The following is a 23,095-nucleotide window of genomic DNA, read 5'->3' on the forward strand; positions in this document are numbered from 1 at the left end:
AGATCGCAATGAGTGTATAGAGGAAGATAGACCGTGTGGCAGCCACCTGTGTGTGAATGCGTGGGGCTCGTACCGGTGCCTCTGCCCTGCCGGCTACCGCACTTCGGCAGGTGGGACGTCGTGCGTCCAGGAAAGTGCCTGGCGTGATCTCCACGTCGCAAACATGGTCATAGAGGATCGGCAGCCGACCCCTCTGCCGCCGCCTTCTGCTGAACATGTAACAACTCTGCAACATTTCAGCATTGCAGCTGAAAGAGAAAAAAGTATAACTGAGGTGACCACTGTCAGTCCCAAACTGGGCACTCGGGAATGGCCACTGGAAGAATTGGTGAAGAATGGAAGTGCAAGCTCAGAAAACAGTACAGATGGAAATATCTCCAGCAGTAATTTAAAAACATATGGGCCCTCTCCAGCTATTTTGAGGAACAACACTGACAAGTATTCGAATATACTATCAGAAATGCTCACCTACAGTTTTGCTCCATACACCAATCCTGGCTCAAGAGCCACAACATTTGCCACTACTTCAGCAGTTACAGAAGGAGCTGTTAGTAGCAATTCATCCAGCAGCAGCAGTCACACAAAGAAGCCCACACAAACAACACCATTAGATGATGTTTCTCAAGCAGTCACTTATACTGTTGCTGTTGTGCCTAAACTTTATGAGCATAGATTTTCAAATGTTTCTTCAGTGAGTTTAGTCAAAAACATGAAGAATGCTAGAGAGTCTGTTCAAGAATACGTATCTGGAGAGTACACACAGTCTAACAAATCAAACACAAATGTGCACAATTCAGTACCTTTGATAAATAGTGCTTCTAACGAATTGTCGAAAAGCTCGGATGCTTCTACACTAATGGAACATTCAACTACAAAGAATCTTAGTGACCCAGAGATAAAATTTAATGTATCACACATGGGTAGAAATTGCAGTTCATCAGTTACATCTAATGTTTATGACAGTCAGCTCGGTTATGAGCCTAAATCGATAACAAGTGATGACAGAAATTTAAATGCCGAGGAAAATAATGCTGTGAACAAAACCACCATTCAGAGTGACAAGCCTGGGGAACACAATTTGATAGAAAAAGATTCAGCAGGCAGTGTACAACAACCTGCAGTTTCTTATGTGGCAGAGAACAGCATAAACACCTCAGATTTCGGGACAGCCTCGAGTACATACGGACAAAGAATTCTACACACAGATCATAAATTGGTCGAGCACAGTGGAACAGATATGTTACGTACCACGTTACCTTCAACTGACAGTGAGGCTCGAGATTTCACTGCACTGCCAACAGTCACACAAAAAATGGAACTTGTGAGAGAAGAACAAGATACACTGGAATTAAAAATTGAGACACAGCAGATTCAGAAGTCGGATGAAACAAAATTCAAATCCATAAAGATGAAGAAAGTCAGGTCCAGTGTGGAGAAAATGAATAAACAAACAAAAAGCCAAGAAGAGAGAAGTGGAGAGATGGGAAGAGGACGCATGGCAGCTTCAAGACCACCTGAGAGTAGAATGGTAAGTCACATTATAATTACTCCTTCTGTGTTGTCTTTTGAACTTAAACATGTGGAAAATGAAGCTTCCTGAAGTTTCATTATAGTGCCCACTCCACTGCAAAGTGAGATACTCATTCTCAAAAGATTTCCTAGGTATCGGATTGTCCAGTGTTTCTTAAACTGTGTTCCATGAATTCTGGCATTCCATAGAGATCACTGAAGTGTTCCGTGAAGTGACATTCCTTTCTCGCAACATTCAGGAAAATAACTTAAAAAACAATAAAAATCAGCACCTCTACAAAATTAAAGAAAGAGTGTGGCAACTAGATATTAATTTGGATAGTCAGTATGAATGTGACACTGACAGTAGATAAAGCTGTATTTGTGAGAGAGCAAACAGCAACCTTGCATATGGCAAACTCAATGGGGAATGACTCCACAAGGCATGATTGTAGTAGGCCACAGTTCTCTCTCACAGTGCACCCTTATCCACTGCCATCCTCAGAAAGGTGAACCACATTGTGATTTGTAACCAACTTGCTTGCCAAAAGCTGCATTAAAGCCATACTGTAGAAACAAACCAGGGATTCCACAATAAAAGTGGCGTTAAAAAGGGTTGCACATATGGAAAAGATTAAGAAATGTTGGGCTAGTCCATTATCCATCATATCTTTGCCAGGACTGTAAGGTGGACTCCTGTAAAGCTGGGAAGAAGAGGAGAGAGGAACTACAAGAGTGTGGCTTGTGACACATCTCTAGATGCCTCAGCCAGTAGAACATTGCCTGCCAAAGCAAAGCCAGTATCAAGTCCTGGACCAACATACAGTTTTAACCTGTCAAAAGATTTTTATTTTTTTCAAGGCTAGATAAATGGTACTCATCTTCTTTGCTCACACTGTGCTCCATGTTAATAAATGAACTACCATATTTTTTTAATCATGAGTCAGAATTTTCCTTTTTCTGCAGATGAAATTCTTAAGTTGAGCACAAAAACATCAACAGGGAATATATTAAATAATGTTTTTTTGTTAAAGTTACCAACCAATTTTGCACTTATTTACTTGCTTCAAACTATGAAAAAAGAAATAAAGAAAAAATTTACACAGTTCATCTGAGTTTGTACTGTCAAAAGTACCCCATCTGTTACTAACATAATGTACCACAAAAAGAATAATAAATAGAGTAGAAAGTTCAAAGTTCTTGGGTATGCACATACATGAAAACTTAAACTGGGGAAACCATATAGTAGCTTATATCTGCTACAACATTTAGTACAGCTATTTTTGCCATATGAATAATTTCCAACTTTGTGTGCTTGAAAATCAATAATTAACATATTTACCATATTTTCATTGAATGATGGACTTTGGGATAATGTTCTGGGATAAATAATCAATTAAGCGAAAAAGATTCATCACACAAATGAAAGTAATAGGAATTATGTGTACAGTTTACTTATGTACTTCATGCATACTTCTACTTAAGCAATTGAGAATATTAACCACATTGCTCAGAGTGTAGTTATTATATGATGAAATTTGTTGTCAACTATCTAATTTTGCGACAGATAGTGGTGAACTATCTGGATGTAAAAGTGACTGTATTTGTTTGAAGTGAAAGTTAAAACTTATGACTGTACTTCATAAAATAAAGATGATACATTTTTAATTTTCTTTATATTGGTTGGAATTCCCAATTTCTATATGGGAACATGGTTGAATATCTTTGCACCCTAACACATGACTCCGTTCTCAATGCTAGAGAATGGAGACAAAGCCTAAACAAAAAATGATTTGTTGATTTAAAGACATGCAAATTAATTAATTAATGTTCTGTTACTAGTAGTAGAGTATGTAATTTGTCAAACAATAGAAAATCCAGTGTGGAATGTAACAATATCCTTTCCATAGTAAGTAATTTGTTCTATTTTTGCTGCCAGTTTCACAGGGAATACCTTATACACTTGGCACTCTAACACCTACATCATCTTTAACAAGATGTAACATATCTGAAATCTTCTGAGTGGGACAGAAAACCAATCTCAACTCGTGCCTCTGGAATAAGTATTCTATTTTGCTAACAGTCATACACTATAAATGTAATGCTATCACCTTTGCCAAAGAAAAACCATATTGGGATTTTGCTGTAAAAGAGCAAGCTGATATTTCATTACAGCACAATAATTTCAATTGGTATAAGTACATCTGGGCAGAATTTGGACATTGAGCAACAACAAAGAACAACATTCAGTGTCCATAGAAAGGCAGACATAGCACTTTTTAAGATGGCAACAGCCCTTGCACTATGTGGTGTCATTCAGCCCAGGGGTAGGTTGAATCTACCATGCCCTATTTGACTTCCCTTCTCGTAGCTGTGTAAATTGAGTCAACTTTTGAAAGGTGCTGCACTTTTTTCTTTGTGCTTACGAGGAGGACATCCAGCCACTTCAAGCAGTCCACAATCTGTGTCTCCTAAAGACAATCATGGGGACAACTGCGGTAAGATTGTGAACTAGGACACAACTGACAAACCGAGAACATCTTGTGCAGTCAAGCACCAAAAAAGATTCTGAAGAAACATGGAGCAAGTTCCTCCAGAATCATATGTGGGTCTTCTTAATTCTGGACCACAAAGTCTAAAGGCTCTGACAACACCATCTGACAGTGGGAAGTGGGGAGGTCTGGCTTCATGCCATACAGAACTGTCAGAACCATAGATCACATAGAGTTTTGTAATCCTAATCATTCATCTATTGCAATGCAAATATCTGTGTTATAAAGATTTTTCAGTTACTTGTGTCCATCATGGAATAGCCATGTCCTCCTTGAAATATACACTGACTGGCATTGTGTAATTATTAGTTTAACTGAAGTGAAGCACTTCAACCAGTTTTTTGAGATGGGGTATGTTATTGTTGTTTCTTTGCAAGTAAACAATGAAGTATTGATTGTTTACTGCACTAGCCTCAATTGTTGTTTCTGCCCAGCCTGGAAAGCACATCACTAAATGTGAGTAAATAATGTTTTTCTTCTCTTGTAGCACTTATTGTTGTATAGAGAATTGTTTCCCTTTCAATCACATGAGTTTGTAGGATCTTTGTGTGATTGCCATAATCAGCTTTCTAGAGTAAACATGCCATTAAGCCTTAAATAAGCTGCGAAAGCTGTTGCTTTGGTGGAAGACAGCCGCAGCATGCATTATGTTGCAGAAGTGTTGAAGACTTATACCTTCCATGATTTCCAGAACCGCATGAAGTTACAGAGCAACTGGAAGCTTTGGAAAGAGACCAGCAACAGGCCCCAAAAGAGCAACATCTGAGAGTGATGACCTCTTCTTAGAACTTCCTGGTTCTCTACAACCAACACACCACCACTATTGAAGCACAAAATTGACTCCACCAGGTTCGAGGGCCAATGTTAGTGAGTGAACCGTTCGAAGAAGACTGGAAGAAGCTAACCTTCAGTCCAGAAGACATGTTACAGGTCCAAAACTCCCCAGAGAGCATTGCACAGCTCGACTACGTTTTGGAAGGGAACATCTGGGCTGGGCAATACAACAATGGGATCAAGTGTTGTACACTGATGAGTCGCAATTTGGCATCTGATCATCTGACAGATGAGAGAGAGCCTGGAGAAGACCAGACCCTTGCACATTCTCATCCAGGATGCCTTTAGAGGGTGGTTCTGTCATGGTGTGGGCAGGAATGAATGCAGTTGCGAGGATGTATTTGGTATTTGTGGAGCATGGGAGTCTTACCGCACATCAGTATGTGGAGGAAATCCTTCTGGACCATGTTGTGCCATTCACTCCATTTATTGGTGATGATTTTAGACTAATGCATGACAATGCATGCTCACATGTTGCAAGAATTGTGCAAGGGTTCTTGGATGAAACATGGATTCATGCTACGGGTTACCCTGCTTGATACCCTAATTTGAGTCCTACGGAGAGCATTTAGGTCTGACTGGAGAGAAGAGCTCGTCAGCATTATGCAGAGACCCTACAGGACCCTCCTGGAAGAATGGGATACGATTCGTTAACAGGACATTACCGCATTAATCAGGAGCATTCCTGAAAGGTTGAATGCGAGAGGTGGCAGGTGGCAATACACACATTTGAAGATGTGAATAGATATCTCTGAGATCGTGTCTGAGATCTATGAAGTAGAGTGTAAAGTGTATAACATCAAAACAGATGTGCATTACCTTTTGAGCTTACTCAAAATTTCCCCGAAGTGTGTGTCTCTGTCTTAAATTGTTAAATTTGTTTATAATCATCTTTCTTTTTTCATTTTTGGACACTTAGATGGGACTGTACCACAATATTCCATCATAAGATTGTGGATTAGTGTCATAAATTTAAAATAAATTTCAGGTTTTGTAAGAAACTGAATTGTTGCATTTTTTTGTGCCGGTCAGTGTACTACAGATTGTGGAGGCATAGGCATAGATTGGAGACAATATCTTTGTTTTGTTTAATGTTTATTGGTTGCAAACAGCTTTTGTGTTGCCACTTTAAACCAGGTGAAGTCTCAGGATTCACAAATGAATGATACCTGTGTAAATTAATGATAAAGAAAATTTCATGGTAGCATAAAACAAAAGCTGTCATTAATTCATTAGCACAATAAATAAAAAATTTCAGCATTTTACAACAGTAAGTATAATATTTTCCTTCATAGGCTTTAGTGAGAAATTTGTGGAGCTCGTGTTCTAAATGAAATGTTCTCATGCTTCCAGTTCCTCCTGGAGCCACTGCCGACTCCGACCCCAACCACAGCTGGTACACTGCCACCACTGCCACCACTGCCTACTCTCGGAGCACCACCACAGCCTGGAGCTGACTGCTTCTTCAAGTATCGCAGGATCCCGTCAGGCCAGAGCTTCTACAAGGATGCCACAAACTGCACTAGTTGCATATGTCGGGTAAGTTTTTGATACGCCCAGTGAATCCAATGTGTGGTATCTGCAACAATTAATGGATTAATAAAGGAAAAAATGCGTAACAATTGGAGCACGAGAATAACCTGCCCATTACATAAGAAAGGCGATAAGGCAGAGCGCAGCAATTATCGTGGAATTACTCTCTTAGATGCAACGTATGAGATGTTTAGTAAGATTTCAGCATCTCGACTAGAATACAAGATGCGACTGGTACTAAGGTTTATCGTGCTGGATGGAGGAGTAATAGATTCACAGTGGGCTAAATATTTTAATCAAGATGCGTGATAGAGGCACTTTATGAATTTGATGAGCAACTGCATCTGTTATGTTGATAGCATGTAAGCTTTCACAGCCGGCATCTTCAGTAATTAAAACGTCCGGGCTAAATTGCCGTGGTCCATATATAAAACTTCTTCTCCTTCCTGACGTTTCGTTCCCTACTGCGGGCAACATCTTCTGAGGTGAGTCAGCGACTGGCTGCTAGGCGCTGGAGGTCCCACTTATATAGAGCACTTAGATGGCGCCACCACTCAGCACGTGCTTTCAACTTTAAAACTGTCTCTGGCTAGTGCCATCTCTCTCGATTACAGGTAATCGACTGTCACTTTGTTGGTACAAAGTCGACCGCCATATCTTGTCTAGTTTTAATCCTTCTTCTTTTCTATTAAAATTATTTCCGTGCTTGTAGATCTCTATAACTTCTCTATACATGCGAGTATAATAATGTGAGGTCCTAGCTATCACGTTTGTCTCACTGAATTATATTTTGTGATCACCGTCTTTGAAAACGTGTTGCACTACAGCTGATCTGTAGATTGGGACAGATTGACAAATCAGCTGTAACGGAACACGTTTTCAAAGACAGTGATCATGAAATAAAATTTAGTGAGACAAACGTGATAGCTAGGACCTCACATTACTATACTCGCATGTATAGAGAAGTTATAGAGATCTACAAGCATGGAACTAATTTTAATAGAAAAGAAGAAGGATTAAAACTAGACAAGATATGGTGGTCGACTTTGTACCAATGAAGTGACAGTCGATTACCTGTAATCGAGAGAGATGGCACTAGCCAGAGACAGTTTAAAGTTGAAAGCACGTGACGAGTGGTGGCGCCATCTAAGCGCTCTATATAAGCGGGACCTCCAGCGCCTAGCAGCCAGTCGCCGACTCACCTCAGAAGATGTTGCCCGCAGTAGGCAACGAAACGTCAGGAAGGAGAAGAAGTTTTATATATGGACCACGGCAATTTAGCCTGGAAGTTTTAATTAATGCATCTGTTATGCATTGATTTTCTACAAGCATACAACAGCCTAGATAGGAATAAAATTCTCCAAAGTATGAAGGATTTTAAAATCCTGCTAAAATTAGTGATGGCAGAAATGACAATGAAAGCAGCAGTTTGCAGGGTCAGAATAGAGAAAGAATTGTCAGGACAGTTCTATGTGGTTAGAGGGCTGCAGCCAAGAGAATGTGATCCCTGCACTACTCTTTAACTTAGCACTAGAGAAGGTAATTTGACAAATCACAAAAAAACAGGAGAAACAATACTCAACTGCCATGTCCAAGTGGTGGCATACACTGATCAAGTAGCAGTAATTGCAAGGAATATCAGAACACTGAAGGATAATTATGCTGCATTGGAAAGATCAGTGCAGAAGTTAAGACTGGGAGTGGATATAAGTAAAACAAAATACATGATAGGAGATTCTGGTGGGGATGGATGAAAGACATCAATAAAGATAAAAGGGAAAGAGTACCAAAGAGTGGAAACATTTAAAAACCTTCACTTGAAAATAACAAAATAAAATAGGACAGCAGCAGTAATCTAAAAAAGGATCGAAAGTGGAAACTGATGTTATTATCCCTTACAGAATATATTCAGGTCCAGAAATGGTAGTAGGAATTCAGAAATCCAAATATATTTTATTATATTAAGACCTACAGTAATGTATGGCTCAAAAGGGTGGGTGATGACCACAGTGGAGGAAGCCTGGCTGTTGAGCTGAGAAAGGAAGATTGTGAGAAAGATATTTGGGATGGTGAGAAGCAGGAAGCTGGAAAATAAGGATAAAGACAGAACTACCGGCAATTTCTGGACAGATGAATATTGTAGCAAAAATCAAACGAGGAAGAATAAGATGGGTTGGACACGTACAGAGAGTGTTAGATACTCAAAGTATTAGGAAAGTGTTTATAGAATAGCCCAAAGAGAAAAGGAGAAGAGGCAGATCCAGGAATGTAAATAAGTAACAGTGAATCCAGTCTCCTTTAGACAGCTCTGAACAGATTGACATCCTGTGTGTGTCTGAGCACCACATAACCACAGGGTTAGATAAGTTACTTATAAAAGATAACACTCTAGCATCTTACTCGTTCAGAACTAATATGGGAAAAGGAGGAGTTATTCCATTATCACCCCCTTACACACTCCACCCGACACAACTTCTCATCCCAGTTGAACTGCAGCATCATCACAATGTAGTCCACTGGGACAACTTAGCCGTACAGATGTGTGTGAACTCTGTAACTCTGAAAAAGATTTGTGCAAAATATAATAGCATTGTCAGTCTCGATAATGTGCCTGTCGACAACTCGGCGTGTCTACAGTTCAGGACTCGGCTAGTTATTAGTTCTGAGGTATATTTGTTAAACAGTATATGAATAAATGATGAACTTCTCAATATGCTTTTCTTAACATACAGAGTGATTATGTGAAGATGTCACAAACTTTCAGGCATGATGGTGAAGGGTAAAGGTATCCATTTGAGGGAAGGGACCCTAGTCCTTTAATTACAGTGTCAAAAGTTATAAGCTAAAGTGTAATACATATACCTGTGCTGTTGTTCCTATGATTGTAGGGTAGGCAACTTTCAGAGGTAGTAGTAATAAGAAAAAAAATCTAGTAAACATGGGCTCTAAAAGCCATATGTTATGAGCTATGAGTCCCTGTTCATCTTAGCTACAAACTCTTCTACTGAACCAGTGCCCATAGTTCTTAAGGTGTGCATTTTAGAGCCCATATTTACTGAACTTTTTTCCTTATTTTGGTTCATACTAACTGCCTCTTAAAGTTACCTACCCTAAAATCTTTGCAACAACACCACCAATATGTATATTCTATTGTCAGAGGTACCACAATGATTTTGACTTCTAACTTTTGCCCAGTCATTCCTGCACCTGGGTCTCTTACCTCAAATTGATATATTTACCCTTCTCCATTGTCTCTGTAAGCTTGTAACATCACCATAGAATCACCCTGTATAACTAATTCTAGAGTACAAATGGAATAAAATGGTAGATTATTAAGTTTTTTTCACAAAATCCAATTGTGGAATACATTTCTGTACATGATTCTGAAAAATATTTGTTCGATTATTTTTATTCATATTTCTATTACTTAATAGTGGTTTTGTTATTGGGTTTTATCGTATAAATTTAGCAAGCCTCTGAAAATCTGAAAATTCTCAATATATTACAAACTGCTGCTTGTATATGCTTGCTTAATGGGGATTGCTAAGGGATAGGGATAGTAGAAATGATTTGTGTTTGCTTTTTGTGTTAATGCTGTGCATGGACTGAACAGTCGTCAGCTGCTCGTGAGTCACATTTTCCGTGTGCAGGACAGTGAGGTGAGATGTGAGAAGAGGCAGTGCCCTGCAGAGCCGCTGCGCTGCGAGGAGCCGGTGGCCGGCCGCTGCTGCCGACACTGCCCGCAGGACTGCGTCCTGGAGTCGGGTGACGTGCTGCTGCCGGGGGAGACGTGGACGTCGGCTCTGGATCCTTGCAGGGTCTGCCGCTGTGCTCCAGTAAGTGTGTACAACACGAGTACTTTTGATGCATATGGTATGGATTCTTACTGATATGATGAAATGTGACTGCGCTATAGCTGAAAAGTTCAAAAACACTTTTCTAGTATATAATCTACCATACGTGAAATATTTACATCTTCAATAGCTCTGTAAAATGAATAATATGCACTGTTGACCAAAGGTTTCATCATCAGTGAGGAATTAATACTGCACATAGCTAATCTGTATATTTTGTTGTCAAAGAAACAATACTGCATAACTTACTCTGTGCATGTTTGTAAAAAATGATGTGAAAATAGGCAGTTGACCTTAATTAACGAAAAGTGTGAGGTCATCCACAGCAGTGCTAAAAGGAATTCATTAGACTTCAGTTACACGATAAATCAGTCAAATCTAAAGGCCGTAAATTCAACTAAACACCTAGGAATTACAATTACAAACTTAAATTGGAAGGAACACACAGAATATGTCGTGGGGAAGGCTAACCAAAGACTGCTTTTTTTTGGCAGGACACTTAGAAAATGTAACAGATGTACTAAGGAGACTGCCTACACTATGTTTGTCCATCCTATTTTAGAATACTGTTGTGTGGTGTGGGATCCTTACCAGATAGGACTGACAGAGTACATCGAAAAAGTTCAAAGGAGGGCAGCACATTTTGTATTGTTTCTTTGACAACAAAATATACAGATTAGCTATGTGCAGTATTAATTCCTCACTGATGATGAAACCTTCAGAGAGTGTCACTGAAATTATACAGGATTTGGGTTGGACATCATTAAAAGAAAGACTTTTTCATTGCGACAGAATCTTCTCACAAAATTCCAATCACCAACTTTCTCCTCCGAATGTGAAAATATTTTGTTGACACTGACCTACACAGGGATGATCACCACGAAAAAATAACGGAAATCAGAGCTGGTATGGAAAGATATGGGTGTTCATTCTTTCTGCGTGCTATACGAGATTGGAATAATAGAGAATTGTGAAGGTGGTTTGATGAACCCTCTGCCAGGCACTTAAATGTGATTTGCAGAGTATCCATCTAGATGTTGACATAGATGTGGTTATTTGCCACAGAAATGCAAAGGCATGGGGATCCACAGTTTACTGCTATTGCTTAATGCATATCTTTCTGTATGGGGAAGCAGTTATTGAGTCAAAGCTTCATTTGATGCAAAAGGACAGCATTTCACAACATTATCTTTCCACTGAGAAAGAAATTATTGCTCACTTGAAAGCAGCGTACAAATGCAGTGGTTTGGTTTTGATTGTGACTGACAGCTGATGGCCGGTGCTTGAATCATTGGCTATCTGCAGATCTTCCTGCAGTTCACTCCAGACTTCTAGCATTGCAACCTTCATACAGACAACAGCACTGTCCACAGAAATGCCTCATGGAGTTTCTGATGCTCCAGATACATTGTCTTGCAGTTATACAGAATGTACATCTTGTTTGCCTTGTTTGATGTATGTAGTGTTCTTTCAGCTTCGTTTTTATTAAGACACAAAGGAATTACAGACATTGGCTGCAACTAGGCATTGATTTAAATCAGTGGCAAAAGTTCAAAATTTGTCAGAGCAAGATTCGAACCCAGGTCTCCTGTTTACTAGGCTGATGCTCTGAACACCAAGCCATTTGGTCAAAATGATCATTGCATCTGCACGGACTACCCTAGCATGCCTCCTATCACCCATATTCATTCTGTACTTATCCACATGCTACTCATGTATCGATTATGCCAATGACTGCACAGTCTGGAAAATCAGAAAGTCCATTTTATGATTTTGTTCTCTCTCTCTCTCTCTCTCTCTCTCTCTCTCTCTCTCTCTCTCTTTGTATAGATATATATATCTCTGAGTGAAAGGGGGGGGAGGGGGGGTGTCCTCATCATTTAATCTTCATTGATACTCAAGTCACCAAAGTGGGGTCAGTGGCCAAACTCTCCAGAAGGGGATAGTGAGCTAAAAATGACACCACATTTTTATGACAACCCGAATTGCAAAAAGATTGTCTTTATATCAGAGCACTTCTTTATCTTACTATGGGCAAAGTATAAACCCCATAAATCTTTCTTTGACAACTGCAGACTAGAACTTGGCAACTTCAAGTGCACTAATCACTGCTTTTTACCGTTACCTCCGTAGTGCCAGTTAATAGGACTGGATGTAGACTGCATAGGCTCAGTCATTGGTATAACAGGTTGTAGACTTCAGTTCATTGGCAGGGTAGTGGGACGATACATTAAGTCTGCTTACAAATCACTTGTGCGTCCCATATTAGAATATTGCTAAAGTGTGTGGGACCTATACCACATAGAACTAACAGGGGACACTGAACATACACAAAGAAGGGAAGTATGGATGGTCACAGGTTTGTTTAACTCACAGGATAGTGACACAGTAATGTTGAAAAAGCTAAATTAGCAGATCCTTAAAAGATAGACGCAAATTATTCTTTAAAAGCCAAATTACAAAACTTCAAGACACTGTATGAAGTGAAGAATTTACAGACTTCTTCAGCCTCTTACATATCACTCCCATTGGGACCAGGAAGACAAAATTACACCAGTTACAGCAGACACAGAGGCATTTAAGCAGGGGTTCTTTCCATGCTCCGTACACAGCTGGGATGGAAAGAATCCTTAACATGTGGTACCATGCTAAGTTTCATTTGCTATGCTGTTCAGTATAGTTTACAAAGCGTTTATGTAGAGTAGATAGTTGACACTTCAAGAAATGGGCTGAACAGACTGCTAAAACTGCTTGTACACATTTCTGAGGAACTTTCTACTGTGATGCCTTCTCAACTGGTCCTATACCTCCACAGTTCTGCATGCTCCAGCTCATAACTTATAAGTTATTCTTGGAGGTAACCACTGAAGACCCTATCAGCAAAATAATATGAATAACTGAGCGTATTCTCCTTCTTACATCCATCTGTATATCTTCTTCTTCTTCTTCTTCTTCTTCTTCTTCCTCTTCTTTCTATTCCCTGTCCTTATCCCATGTCTTTACTGGGCAACATTTCATACTGAATTTGGCAATGTTAGTCGTAGAGGATGGCTGGATGCCATCCGTCACCACCCCTTCTTTCTGAGACAGAATTATTGCACCCCATCTGTCTGCGTGTAGTGTTATCCCATTTTAAGTGTGTGAGCATTTTCTAAATGTTTATGAATCAGTAATTGAGTCAGAATGTGGATACCGGCCCAGTATTCATCTACTCAGATGTGAGAAACCACCTAAAAATTCATCCACGCTGGCCAGCACCTCGGCCCTCATTGTTAACCCACCGACTGAATCTGATCCGGGGCTGGCGTGCCTCCTCAAATCCCAGAAGTAGTGTGCTAACACTTGTAGCTTTATAGGTGGCTTAAATCCATATACTCATTTACATTCTTTATTCTCTGTGTCTTTGCTTTTGTTCTCTGTCTTTTTGGTGTTATGTTAATTATTTTCAAAATGGCACAGTTTTAACCTGTCTCAAACTTTTATTTTATTTTCCTTTTTCTCATTTTCCTGTGTGCCTCAGACTACCCTTTACACTACCATTCTTCTACTTTCATTATGGACCATTTCTCTCAAGTTTCAGCATTTTTGTCTGACCTACCGAATGTTCGTTGTTACCTCACTTTTTAATTTATTCTCTTTTACACCTTGTCATTCTTCTGAACCAGGGTTTTCTGTTCTATGAACATTAGTATATCTTTTTTGTATATTTTCCTGCTTTTTTATTTTATTTTACTATTCAAAATTCTCCTACTTGACTCCTCCTCTTGACTCTTCCCCCAGAAAGAGTTTAGTATCTCCCAAAACCAAAGATTACAGATTGTCTCATTTTATAGCATTCCATCTGTAGTCTGACACAATTTTTTCTCTCAACATCAAGTTCCTTCTCTCTTTGCCCTACTGGACCTTCCCCTTTTCTTAATTCCCTTCTCAAGAAGGGATGCTGGATTCCAAAACTGCAGTGGATGGGATGGGATGTGTTTAATATTGGGCACTAAACAGCAAGGGCTTGTGGCGTCGATAGGTAGTATCGACCACAATTAACACCATCTTTGGACTCTGATTGCTCTGCCGAGCCTCCATGTTAGTTTTTAGTTCTGTCCTGTATCGCAAGCTGTGTACACGTATATGACTTACTGCAAAATATATCTCTATATGGAATTTAATGGGGATAGTTATTGCATTCAACCGATAATCATATCCTGTTCCCATACTGGTGACCCTGAAGTTTCTACGTCTTCCGCGAGTTCCACGCTAGGTGTCGTAAATCAGCAGGTTACGCGCACGATGCCATGGTTACCTCACCCAACACTTTGTTTGAAGATTTGGAAGCACAACAGTGATCGCTGGACATCTCCAGTCCTTCATCAATGACCGGTTCTACATTAATTCACAGTGATTCATGATCTCCAGCCATGTTAACTTCAAACTTTGTCACTCTACAGTGGTCAAGTGCTATGCCTCTAACACAATGGACTCAGGTTTCATGTCACTGGACTGTGCTTGCCACCATGTGAAGTGTGAAGTGAATAAAATTCAGAACTGTGTACCTAGTGATCGGTCATATAATGCTCAAAGTGATCTAAATTCGCTCACATACTTTGACTCTCAATGGACCACAACAATAGTTACTGTCATGCCATGTGCAGCACTGCCATTATTGCAAAATACACCTAGCCACTATAAACCGCGACCTGTTCCGGTTTTACCTCATTGGAAAACTAACCAAGAACATTTTAATGCACACAATTCTCCATTCTCACTTAAGAAGAACTTAAAACTTTGGTCATACGAGTTACCGACACCCCCTCCCCCTGCCCCTCCCCCCCTCCCCACGCACTTGCAGGGGGCCCCGGTTTCAGTCTCTCAGCCTCTCGCCTCTCCCACAGCACCGCCTGTGTCTACCGCGCCAGCCTTCCATGTCATGTCCGGGTTGGGTCAGTTCAATTCAGTGCCTGTAATCTCCGGTCCAGTTTATGGGACCCCCGCACATATTGCCCAACCACTTGTTCCCACGGTACCGACCGTGCCATCCGCATCATGTTTTCGTGACACATCAAGGATAATACAACCCGCCATTGCTACGGACGTGCCGTTCAGTAACACACCCACGCCTGCTCTGCCGGTCTGCTGTATGGCCTCTCCTACCATGGACCAGCCAGTTTTTCAAGGTACACCGAAGTCGCCTTTGTCCCCTCCCCCTGGTTGTCTGCCGAAGCTGCCTTCTTTATACGAGGACAACCTTGTATCATGGTTTGTACTTGTTGAGCATTTTTTCGAGTCGCGTCATGTGTCTGACGACAACTCTAAATTCCTGTGTCTTGCCACGCCCCTCCATGATCACTCAGACTTAATTTGTGATCTACTCCTCTCCCCACCACCTCGATCGAAGTATGAGTTCACCAAGAAAATGATCATGGACCGACTTGCCTGCTCACCACAAGAATTAATCATAAATATCTTGCACGAGGAACACCTGGGGGACCGAACTCCATCACAACTCTGGTGCCACCTTCGGTTGCTCGTGAGCGAGCACACAATGCCGGACGTCACTCTGTGAGCAGTATGGTCCGCCAAATTGCCTACCGACCTACAGATTCACCTGCTTCCACACTCCTTCAAGTCAATTGGCTCTCAGCTCTGGATCACAGACAAGCTGTATGCATTGCTACAACAATACCAACCAGCTCACCACTCACCGCTGGTCGGCACAACTGCTCCTGTCTGCCAGCCGTCTGCTGGCAGACGCAGAGCTCACTCCCCAGCCACACATTGTACACTGCCTGGTAGTATCTGCTCACTCACTCTACTGTCCGGACATTCCATGATCACCCACGCACCATATGTGCCAGTATACATGCCAGAACAAATCGGCGAGGACAAGCCTCCTCCGCTACCACAGTCACCACCACCACCACCACCACCACCACCACATCCAGCTCATCCATACTGCTGGTACCACAAGGTTTTTGGTGATAATGCTAAGAAGTGCTGGTTACCTTGCCAGCACCCAATCTGACCGCAGGTCCTAAAAGACGCCGAGTCCGGCAGGGAACCTCACAGGCGCCCCCATACATTGCACTCCGTCCACATGTCCGCCTGGCTGAGCGGTCGTTTATATGCGACACATTTCATCATAGCTCATTTTCCTAGTTGACACTGGTGCTGACGTGTCTATCATACCTACATCAATGGCTCCCCCTGTCTTTTCACCAACGAGGTCACTTCTGCGAGCTGCCAGCGCATCGAAGTTACAAACCTCAGTCTCTGTCAAAGTTACAGTGCATCTGTCCCCTTCTTTGTGTTTTCCATGGACTTTCTACATTGCTGACATTGATGAACCAATTCTCAATATGATTTTTTTGTCCCATTACAAACTCTCTCTGAAAGTGGTTCAGGGCTCGGTGCTACACAACCACACCAATACTCAGATACTGTGCTCCTGCACTTATGTTCCACGTTCTGTTTCTCTCGCGACATGTGAGTTAGTACGTGAATGCTTCACTCTCGTGGGTGATGCTGTGACCTGTGTCACTAACCTACTGTCAGAATACGACTCGGCGGCACAACTCCACCAGGAAAACGACAAGCTGAAGCAATGAATAGCACACACTTACAACGAGCTCTTCGCAGCTCGTACCTCATTTTCTGAAACTGCAGTCCACTGTGTTGCCACCTAACCTTGTTTTTCCAGCAGACACCAGCTCGGACACTCAGCAGGTTAGACCAAAAACATTAATTGCGTGTGATGAGTCACGTCTGGTAGACACTGCATCCCCGATGCGTTCACCACGTTCAGTACCATGTGTTTCAAACAGTGCTTCCAATGACAGTAACGCATGCAATACGAAAACGCCCACCGCACAGGCAGCCGCCCCGCATGTTGATAAACATTCCCCCTCTCTCACGCACCAACCACGTGACTCGGTGGCCATCGCTGTTTCCCGCATGACGCCAACACCTCTCTTGCCCACGCCGGTTACCCAAAGCGAGGCTGACAACAGACAGTCACTGCACATCTCGACTCGCTCCGTGCTACATGCACAACTGACCTCTCCAAACAAGCACACGCTGTGCTCATGTACTAGGCTTGTGACTTTCATGCTGCCTTTTCCCACTCGCGCTAACGGTTACTCCTCGTTGCACCCCATTCATCCAAAAACTTCATGTCAGGACGTTACTCAGTCTCGTGTGCAGTTCTCAGTTTCTTCCGTCACTGATGGAATGACACACAAGATAATTACCACTACCACCCCCTATTAGGCACAGGGTTAGATGCCTCAACCCCATTAAGTTGCGCGTGAGCTGGCAGCAAATTAACGAACTTTTGGAGGCAGGTATTCTACAGTCGTTGGACAGCAACTGGTCTTCACCAATTCACCTCATCCCCAAACATGACAGTTCTTTTTGAACGTGCGGTGATTACAGATGCTTAAATGCTCGTACCGTCGTGGACAATTACCCCGTGCTGAAAATAAACGATTTCACTCATATGTTATCAGGTGCCACAATCTTCAGTGTGATTGACTGCAAACATGCCTATCACCAGATTTCCTTAGTGCCGGAAGACATTCTGAAGACAGCTATTATCACACTGCTCAGTTTGTTCCAATACAACTTCATGCTGTTCGGCCTGAAAAACGTGGCACAAACATGGCAACATTTCATCGACTCAATCTTATGACAGTTCAAGTTTTGCTTTGCATATCTGGATGACATACTTGTTTTCAGCAACTCGGCTGAGGAACACGAAAGTCATTTATACAAGATCCTCCAGACCTTGAACTCAAATGGCGTCGAGGTCAAAAAGGGCAAATGCCAGTTGCGCCAGTCCTCTGTCACATTTTTGGGTTACATCATCTCCACAAATGGAATACAGCCTCCCAAATCCTGTATGCAGGCCATCACATCACTGCCACCTCTGGCTACTTATAAAGAACTCCGACGTTTCTTGGATACAATAAATTACTGCTGTTGGCATGTGCCTTCTGCTGCCACCGTGCAGGCCCCACTGACAGACTCACTGTCAGGCAAACAGACATCAGGCCTTAAACCAGTTCACAGGACTGAACCTATGCTAGAGGCCTCCAAGGCTCTAAAAACTTCCTTAGCTCACGCCGTGACACTCGCCCATCCCGACCTGTCAGCCGAGTTGTTCACTACAGACGCCAACGACATCGCGATGGGGGCAGTACTTCAGCAATGCAAGGGTGACACAGTTTCTCCCCTTCATTTCTGCTCTAAAAAACTGTCTATAGCTCAGAAGAAATATTCCGCTTTTGATAGAGAAATTTTGGCTGTCTATAAAGCTGTCAAACACTTTCGCCCCGACGTCGAGGGCCGCTCTTTCTTCATCCTCACTAATCACAAACCACTAGCAGATGCTTTCTGCAACCCTCCCAAGGACCCACCCCCTCAGCTTTTCTGCCACTTTGATTTAGTCTCTCATTTCACAACAGAATGTTTGCTACATCAAAGGCACAGAAAACATCCCCGCTGATTATTTTCTTGCAGATCAATACTGTCTCATACATCATCAGCTTATCCAACCTGGCCACTATCCAGGCCTCCGACAAGGAATCTCAAGCTCTCCTCATGGATCCTCAAACATGTCTTGTGTTTACCAATGCCAAGTTCCCCAGCATTTTGGATGAGTTGTGGTGCGATTCTTCTACCGACAACCTGCGGCCGTTGCTCCCACCCACAATGCGCCGGCAAGTCTTCGACACCTTGCATAAGCTCGCTCAACCTGGCATCCGTGCCACTACATGGCTCATATCTGAGCATTTAATTTGGAAAAATATTAAATGTGACTGTCAGACCTGGGCACGCAGTTGCATCCCCTGTCAATGCAACAAAATCAGCTACCACACCACCCCTCCACTAGGCAAGTTTGACATTCCACAAGTACGATATCGTCATGTACATATCAACCTTATTGGTCCACTACCACCATTGGAGGGCCACAGATATATTCTCTCCACAACTGACTGCTTGTCTCACTGGGTGGAAGCTGTTCCTTTACACTGAAACTGTGGCCTAGGGTTTCGTCTCCTCGTGGATTGCCAGGTTCAGTTGCCCGACCACCATCACCATGGACCAAGGTTGGCAGTAGAGTCTGCCCTGTTCACCATTTTATCTAATATCTGCAGCATTAAAAAATTTGTACAACAGGCTATCACCCACAAAGCAACGGGTTAGTTGAATGGTGGCACCACATCCTCAAAACTGCCCTCAGATGCCACGACTTCCTCTGGTCTAAGGTGCTTCGATGGGTGTTACTTGGTCTCTGTTCGACCTTTAAACCAGACTTACAGGGAACCATCTCTGAATTCGTTTTTGGGGAGAACCCAGTGTTTCCAGGGGAACTTAGCCTGCCTTAAGCACAAGAGGATTTTCCCCCCTCCCCCCAAATTTCATTAGTCACATGTGCACTCACTTCAAACATGCATGGCTACACCCACCTATCAGCCATTCTCCGCCAGACACTTATGTGCCATTTTGTTCCCATGTTATGCTCAGGGATGATTCTGAAAGACAACCCCTGCAATCACACTACCTCGGCCCCTTTAAAGTACTCCGGCGGGGTGAGACAACGTTCGACATTATGGTTAAAGATCGTCCTCAAACTGATTCATTGCACAGGCTCAAACCTGCTTTTGTGGACTCCGACGCCCCTCTGCCATCTCAGTCAGACTCTCCTGACGACTTTTCCACCATGGAGCCTGAGAATGCTTTGTCTCGTCCCATGGTGCTGTTTTCTCCAACCCGTGATCCGTCATCACCATTCACAGGTTTTCCAGGCTCGTCGCCATCCACCCCATGTGCGTGTTTTGCCACCACTTCACCATCTACAGAGACTCACTTACCACATTGAACCTGTGCTGCAACATGCCACCACACTGCCTGGATGATGTATCAATTGTCCCCTTCGATGACTGTGTGCTCGTGCTCCTAACAGACACCGCAGCCTCGCCATCCGATGGGCAGTTAAATGTCAGTTTGGTGCATAGCCTGTCCCTCCCCCGCAAGTGCGACCCATCATAAATCCGCGTGTTCATCTCATCGGACGGATCGATCTGCATATGGGGTGGAGATGCCTGCACCACAACACAGCCCATTCCACACACCTGCTCTCAGGCTGGTCGACGCATCGTCCGCCCCCGCTGGTTAATCGACTACGAGGTAGACCTGCCGCCAGTCACTCCGCCTCCACACTCCGCCTCGACCGAGATGGAAATCCCAGTCGTGTGCCTGTTGACTCACACGATTACTACCGACACCAGTGCCCACATGACCTCCGCTCAAGCCTCACCAGTGGCGCTCCATACTGCGGGGGTGGCTGTGTGTCGTAGATAGGTCGTATCGATCACGATTAACACCATCTTTGGACTCTGATTGCTCTGCTGAGCCTCCATGTTAGTTTTTAGTTTTGTTCTGTATCACAAGCTGTGTACACGTATATGACTTACTGTGAAATATATCTCTATGTGGAATTTAATGGGGTAGTTATTGCATTCAACCAATAATCGTATCCTGTTCCCATAGGTTAATCACCCATTCTCAGTATTGTGGTAGAAGTAGCCACTATTATACAAATTGAAAGTAAAAGCTGTATTTACAAACTCAGTGATTAAAATGCCAAACATGCATACAATGGGGTCTCTAATTCTGCTGTTGTCATATATTTGCAGTATTTATAAAACAGTTTGGTGAGTAAATGTGGTCAAATGGTCATACAGTTAAGTGGATGAAACAATCACCTTGGAATACGTTTTTCTGTGCTACGCATTGCTCTGTCTTAGGTGAGTGGTTGTTTTTCCCTTAGTTTATGCAATTTTCTATCCAAGAATTTCCACTATTGTTATACTTTGCTTATTCCTATCTTCCTTCTCATACCCTTTTACCTATGGTACTGTCTGTCTTCATTTATCTACAACCTATTTGTCTGTTATTTACTCCCTAATATGTCTATACTTTCTTCTCCTCTACAGTATCTGCCTTTAAAACACACACTTACCACCCTCTGTTGCAAAATATAAACAACTGCTGTTGTAATAGCCCACCACACTAATAGGTGCTATACTACATCTCCCCGCTCTCACAGCAACGGCCCCTTTTCAAACATTTAATTCCAGTGCTGTTGTTAACACACTACCTACTATCAACTCTTGCTTTTAGACTTGAATGTTAGTGCACCAGGCATATTTATTTACAATAGCATTTTGCGAGTGTGTGTTTATTTACAGTTGCGCATGTCAATTTATGATCAAATATATATATTTATGAGTGCATCTATTACATCCTGATTCTTTAAAACTTTTTATTACCCTTCTTCTCTCTCCCTACATAGCTCTTTATACAATACCTACCATTTCTTTTGTTATAATACTCTGACCATAGTTTTCACCTTCTCATTTTCAAAATTTTCTGACTATTTCTTCAGTGTTCTTTTAATCTCCTGACCATTTAATCATCAGTCCTTGTACTTTCTACCTCTACCAACAAATCTTGTCTCAGACATGGTGGACATGGTATCCTATGTAATGGGCTTACCATTAAAACTGGGATCTTGAGCTGTCGTCCATCATACCTCAAGGACCTTCACCTTTTCCAATTCCATCAGTCCCTCACCCTCACCAATCTTTCTTCCTAATCAAACAACTCAACCTCAGTTCATACTTCAGAGCCTCTACTCCTTTTGAAAAATCCTTTTACTCTATGGCCACAACTTTCTTAATACTATCACTGCAATAGAATTTAATATAACAAGTCTTGCCATTACTGCAGGAGTGTGTGTTTGGGTGTCTGTGTGTGAGAATGTGTGTACTTTTACTACACTACTGGCCATTAAAATTGCTACACCAAGAAGAAATGCAGATGATAAACGGGTATTCATTGGACAAATATATTATACTAGAACTGACATATGATAACATTTTCACGCAATTTGGGTGCATAGATCCTGTGAGATCAATACCCAGAACGGCCACCTCTGGCTGTAATAACGGCCTTGATATGCCTGGGCATTGAGTCAAACAGAGCTTGGATGACGTGTACAGGTAAGCTGCCCATGCAGCTTCAACACGATACCACAGTTCATCAAAAGTAGTGACTGGCGTATTGTGACAAGCCAGTTGCTCGGCCACCATTGACTAGATGTTTTCAATTGGTCAGAGATCTGAAGAATGTGCTGGCCAGGGCAGCAGTCGAACATTTTCTGTATCCAGAAAGGCCCGTACAGAACCTGCAACGTGCGGTCATGCATTATCCTGCTGAAATGTAGGGTTTTGAGGGATCAAATGAAGGGTGGAGCTACGGGTCGTAACACATCTGAAATGTAACGTCCACTGTTCAAAGTGCTGTCAATGCGAACAAGAGGTGACCGAGACGTGTAACCAATGGCACCTCATACCATCACGCCTGGTGATACGCCAGTATGGTGATGATGAATACACGCTTCCAAAGTGCATTCACCGCGATGTCGCCAAACACGGATGCTGTTAACAGAACCTGGATTCATCCGAAAAAATGACGTTTTGGCATTCGTGCAACCAGATTCATCGTTGAGTACACCATCACAGGTGCTCCTGTCTGTGATGCAGCATCAAGGGTAAAATGTGATGGTATGCATTTCTCCTCCTTACACAAGGCATCATGACAACATTTCACCAGACAACACCGGTTAACTGCTGTTTGTGTATGAGAAATCGGTTTGAAACTTTCCTCATGTCAGCACGTTTTAGGTGTTGCCACTGGCGCCAACCTTGTATGAATGCTCTGAAAAGCTAATCATTTGCATATCACAGCTCCCTG

The 23,095-nt window shown here is 42.3% G+C and overlaps 1 protein-coding gene across 1 annotated transcript in view; it reads left to right on the forward strand.

Annotated features, from left to right (window-relative positions):
- The window catches only part of LOC126106215 (uncharacterized), a 194,781-nt gene that overhangs the window by 120,206 nt on the left and 51,480 nt on the right, over positions 1 to 23,095 (forward strand). The window contains exons 7-9 of the mRNA XM_049912446.1: positions 3 to 1,528; positions 6,249 to 6,434; positions 10,079 to 10,264. Of these exons, the coding sequence (XP_049768403.1) occupies positions 3 to 1,528; positions 6,249 to 6,434; positions 10,079 to 10,264 (1,898 nt within the window). The remainder of the gene's footprint in view (positions 1 to 2; positions 1,529 to 6,248; positions 6,435 to 10,078; positions 10,265 to 23,095) is intronic.

Source organism: Schistocerca cancellata, chromosome 10 (assembly GCF_023864275.1).
Source record: "Schistocerca cancellata isolate TAMUIC-IGC-003103 chromosome 10, iqSchCanc2.1, whole genome shotgun sequence".
NCBI lineage: Eukaryota > Metazoa > Arthropoda > Insecta > Orthoptera > Acrididae > Schistocerca > Schistocerca cancellata.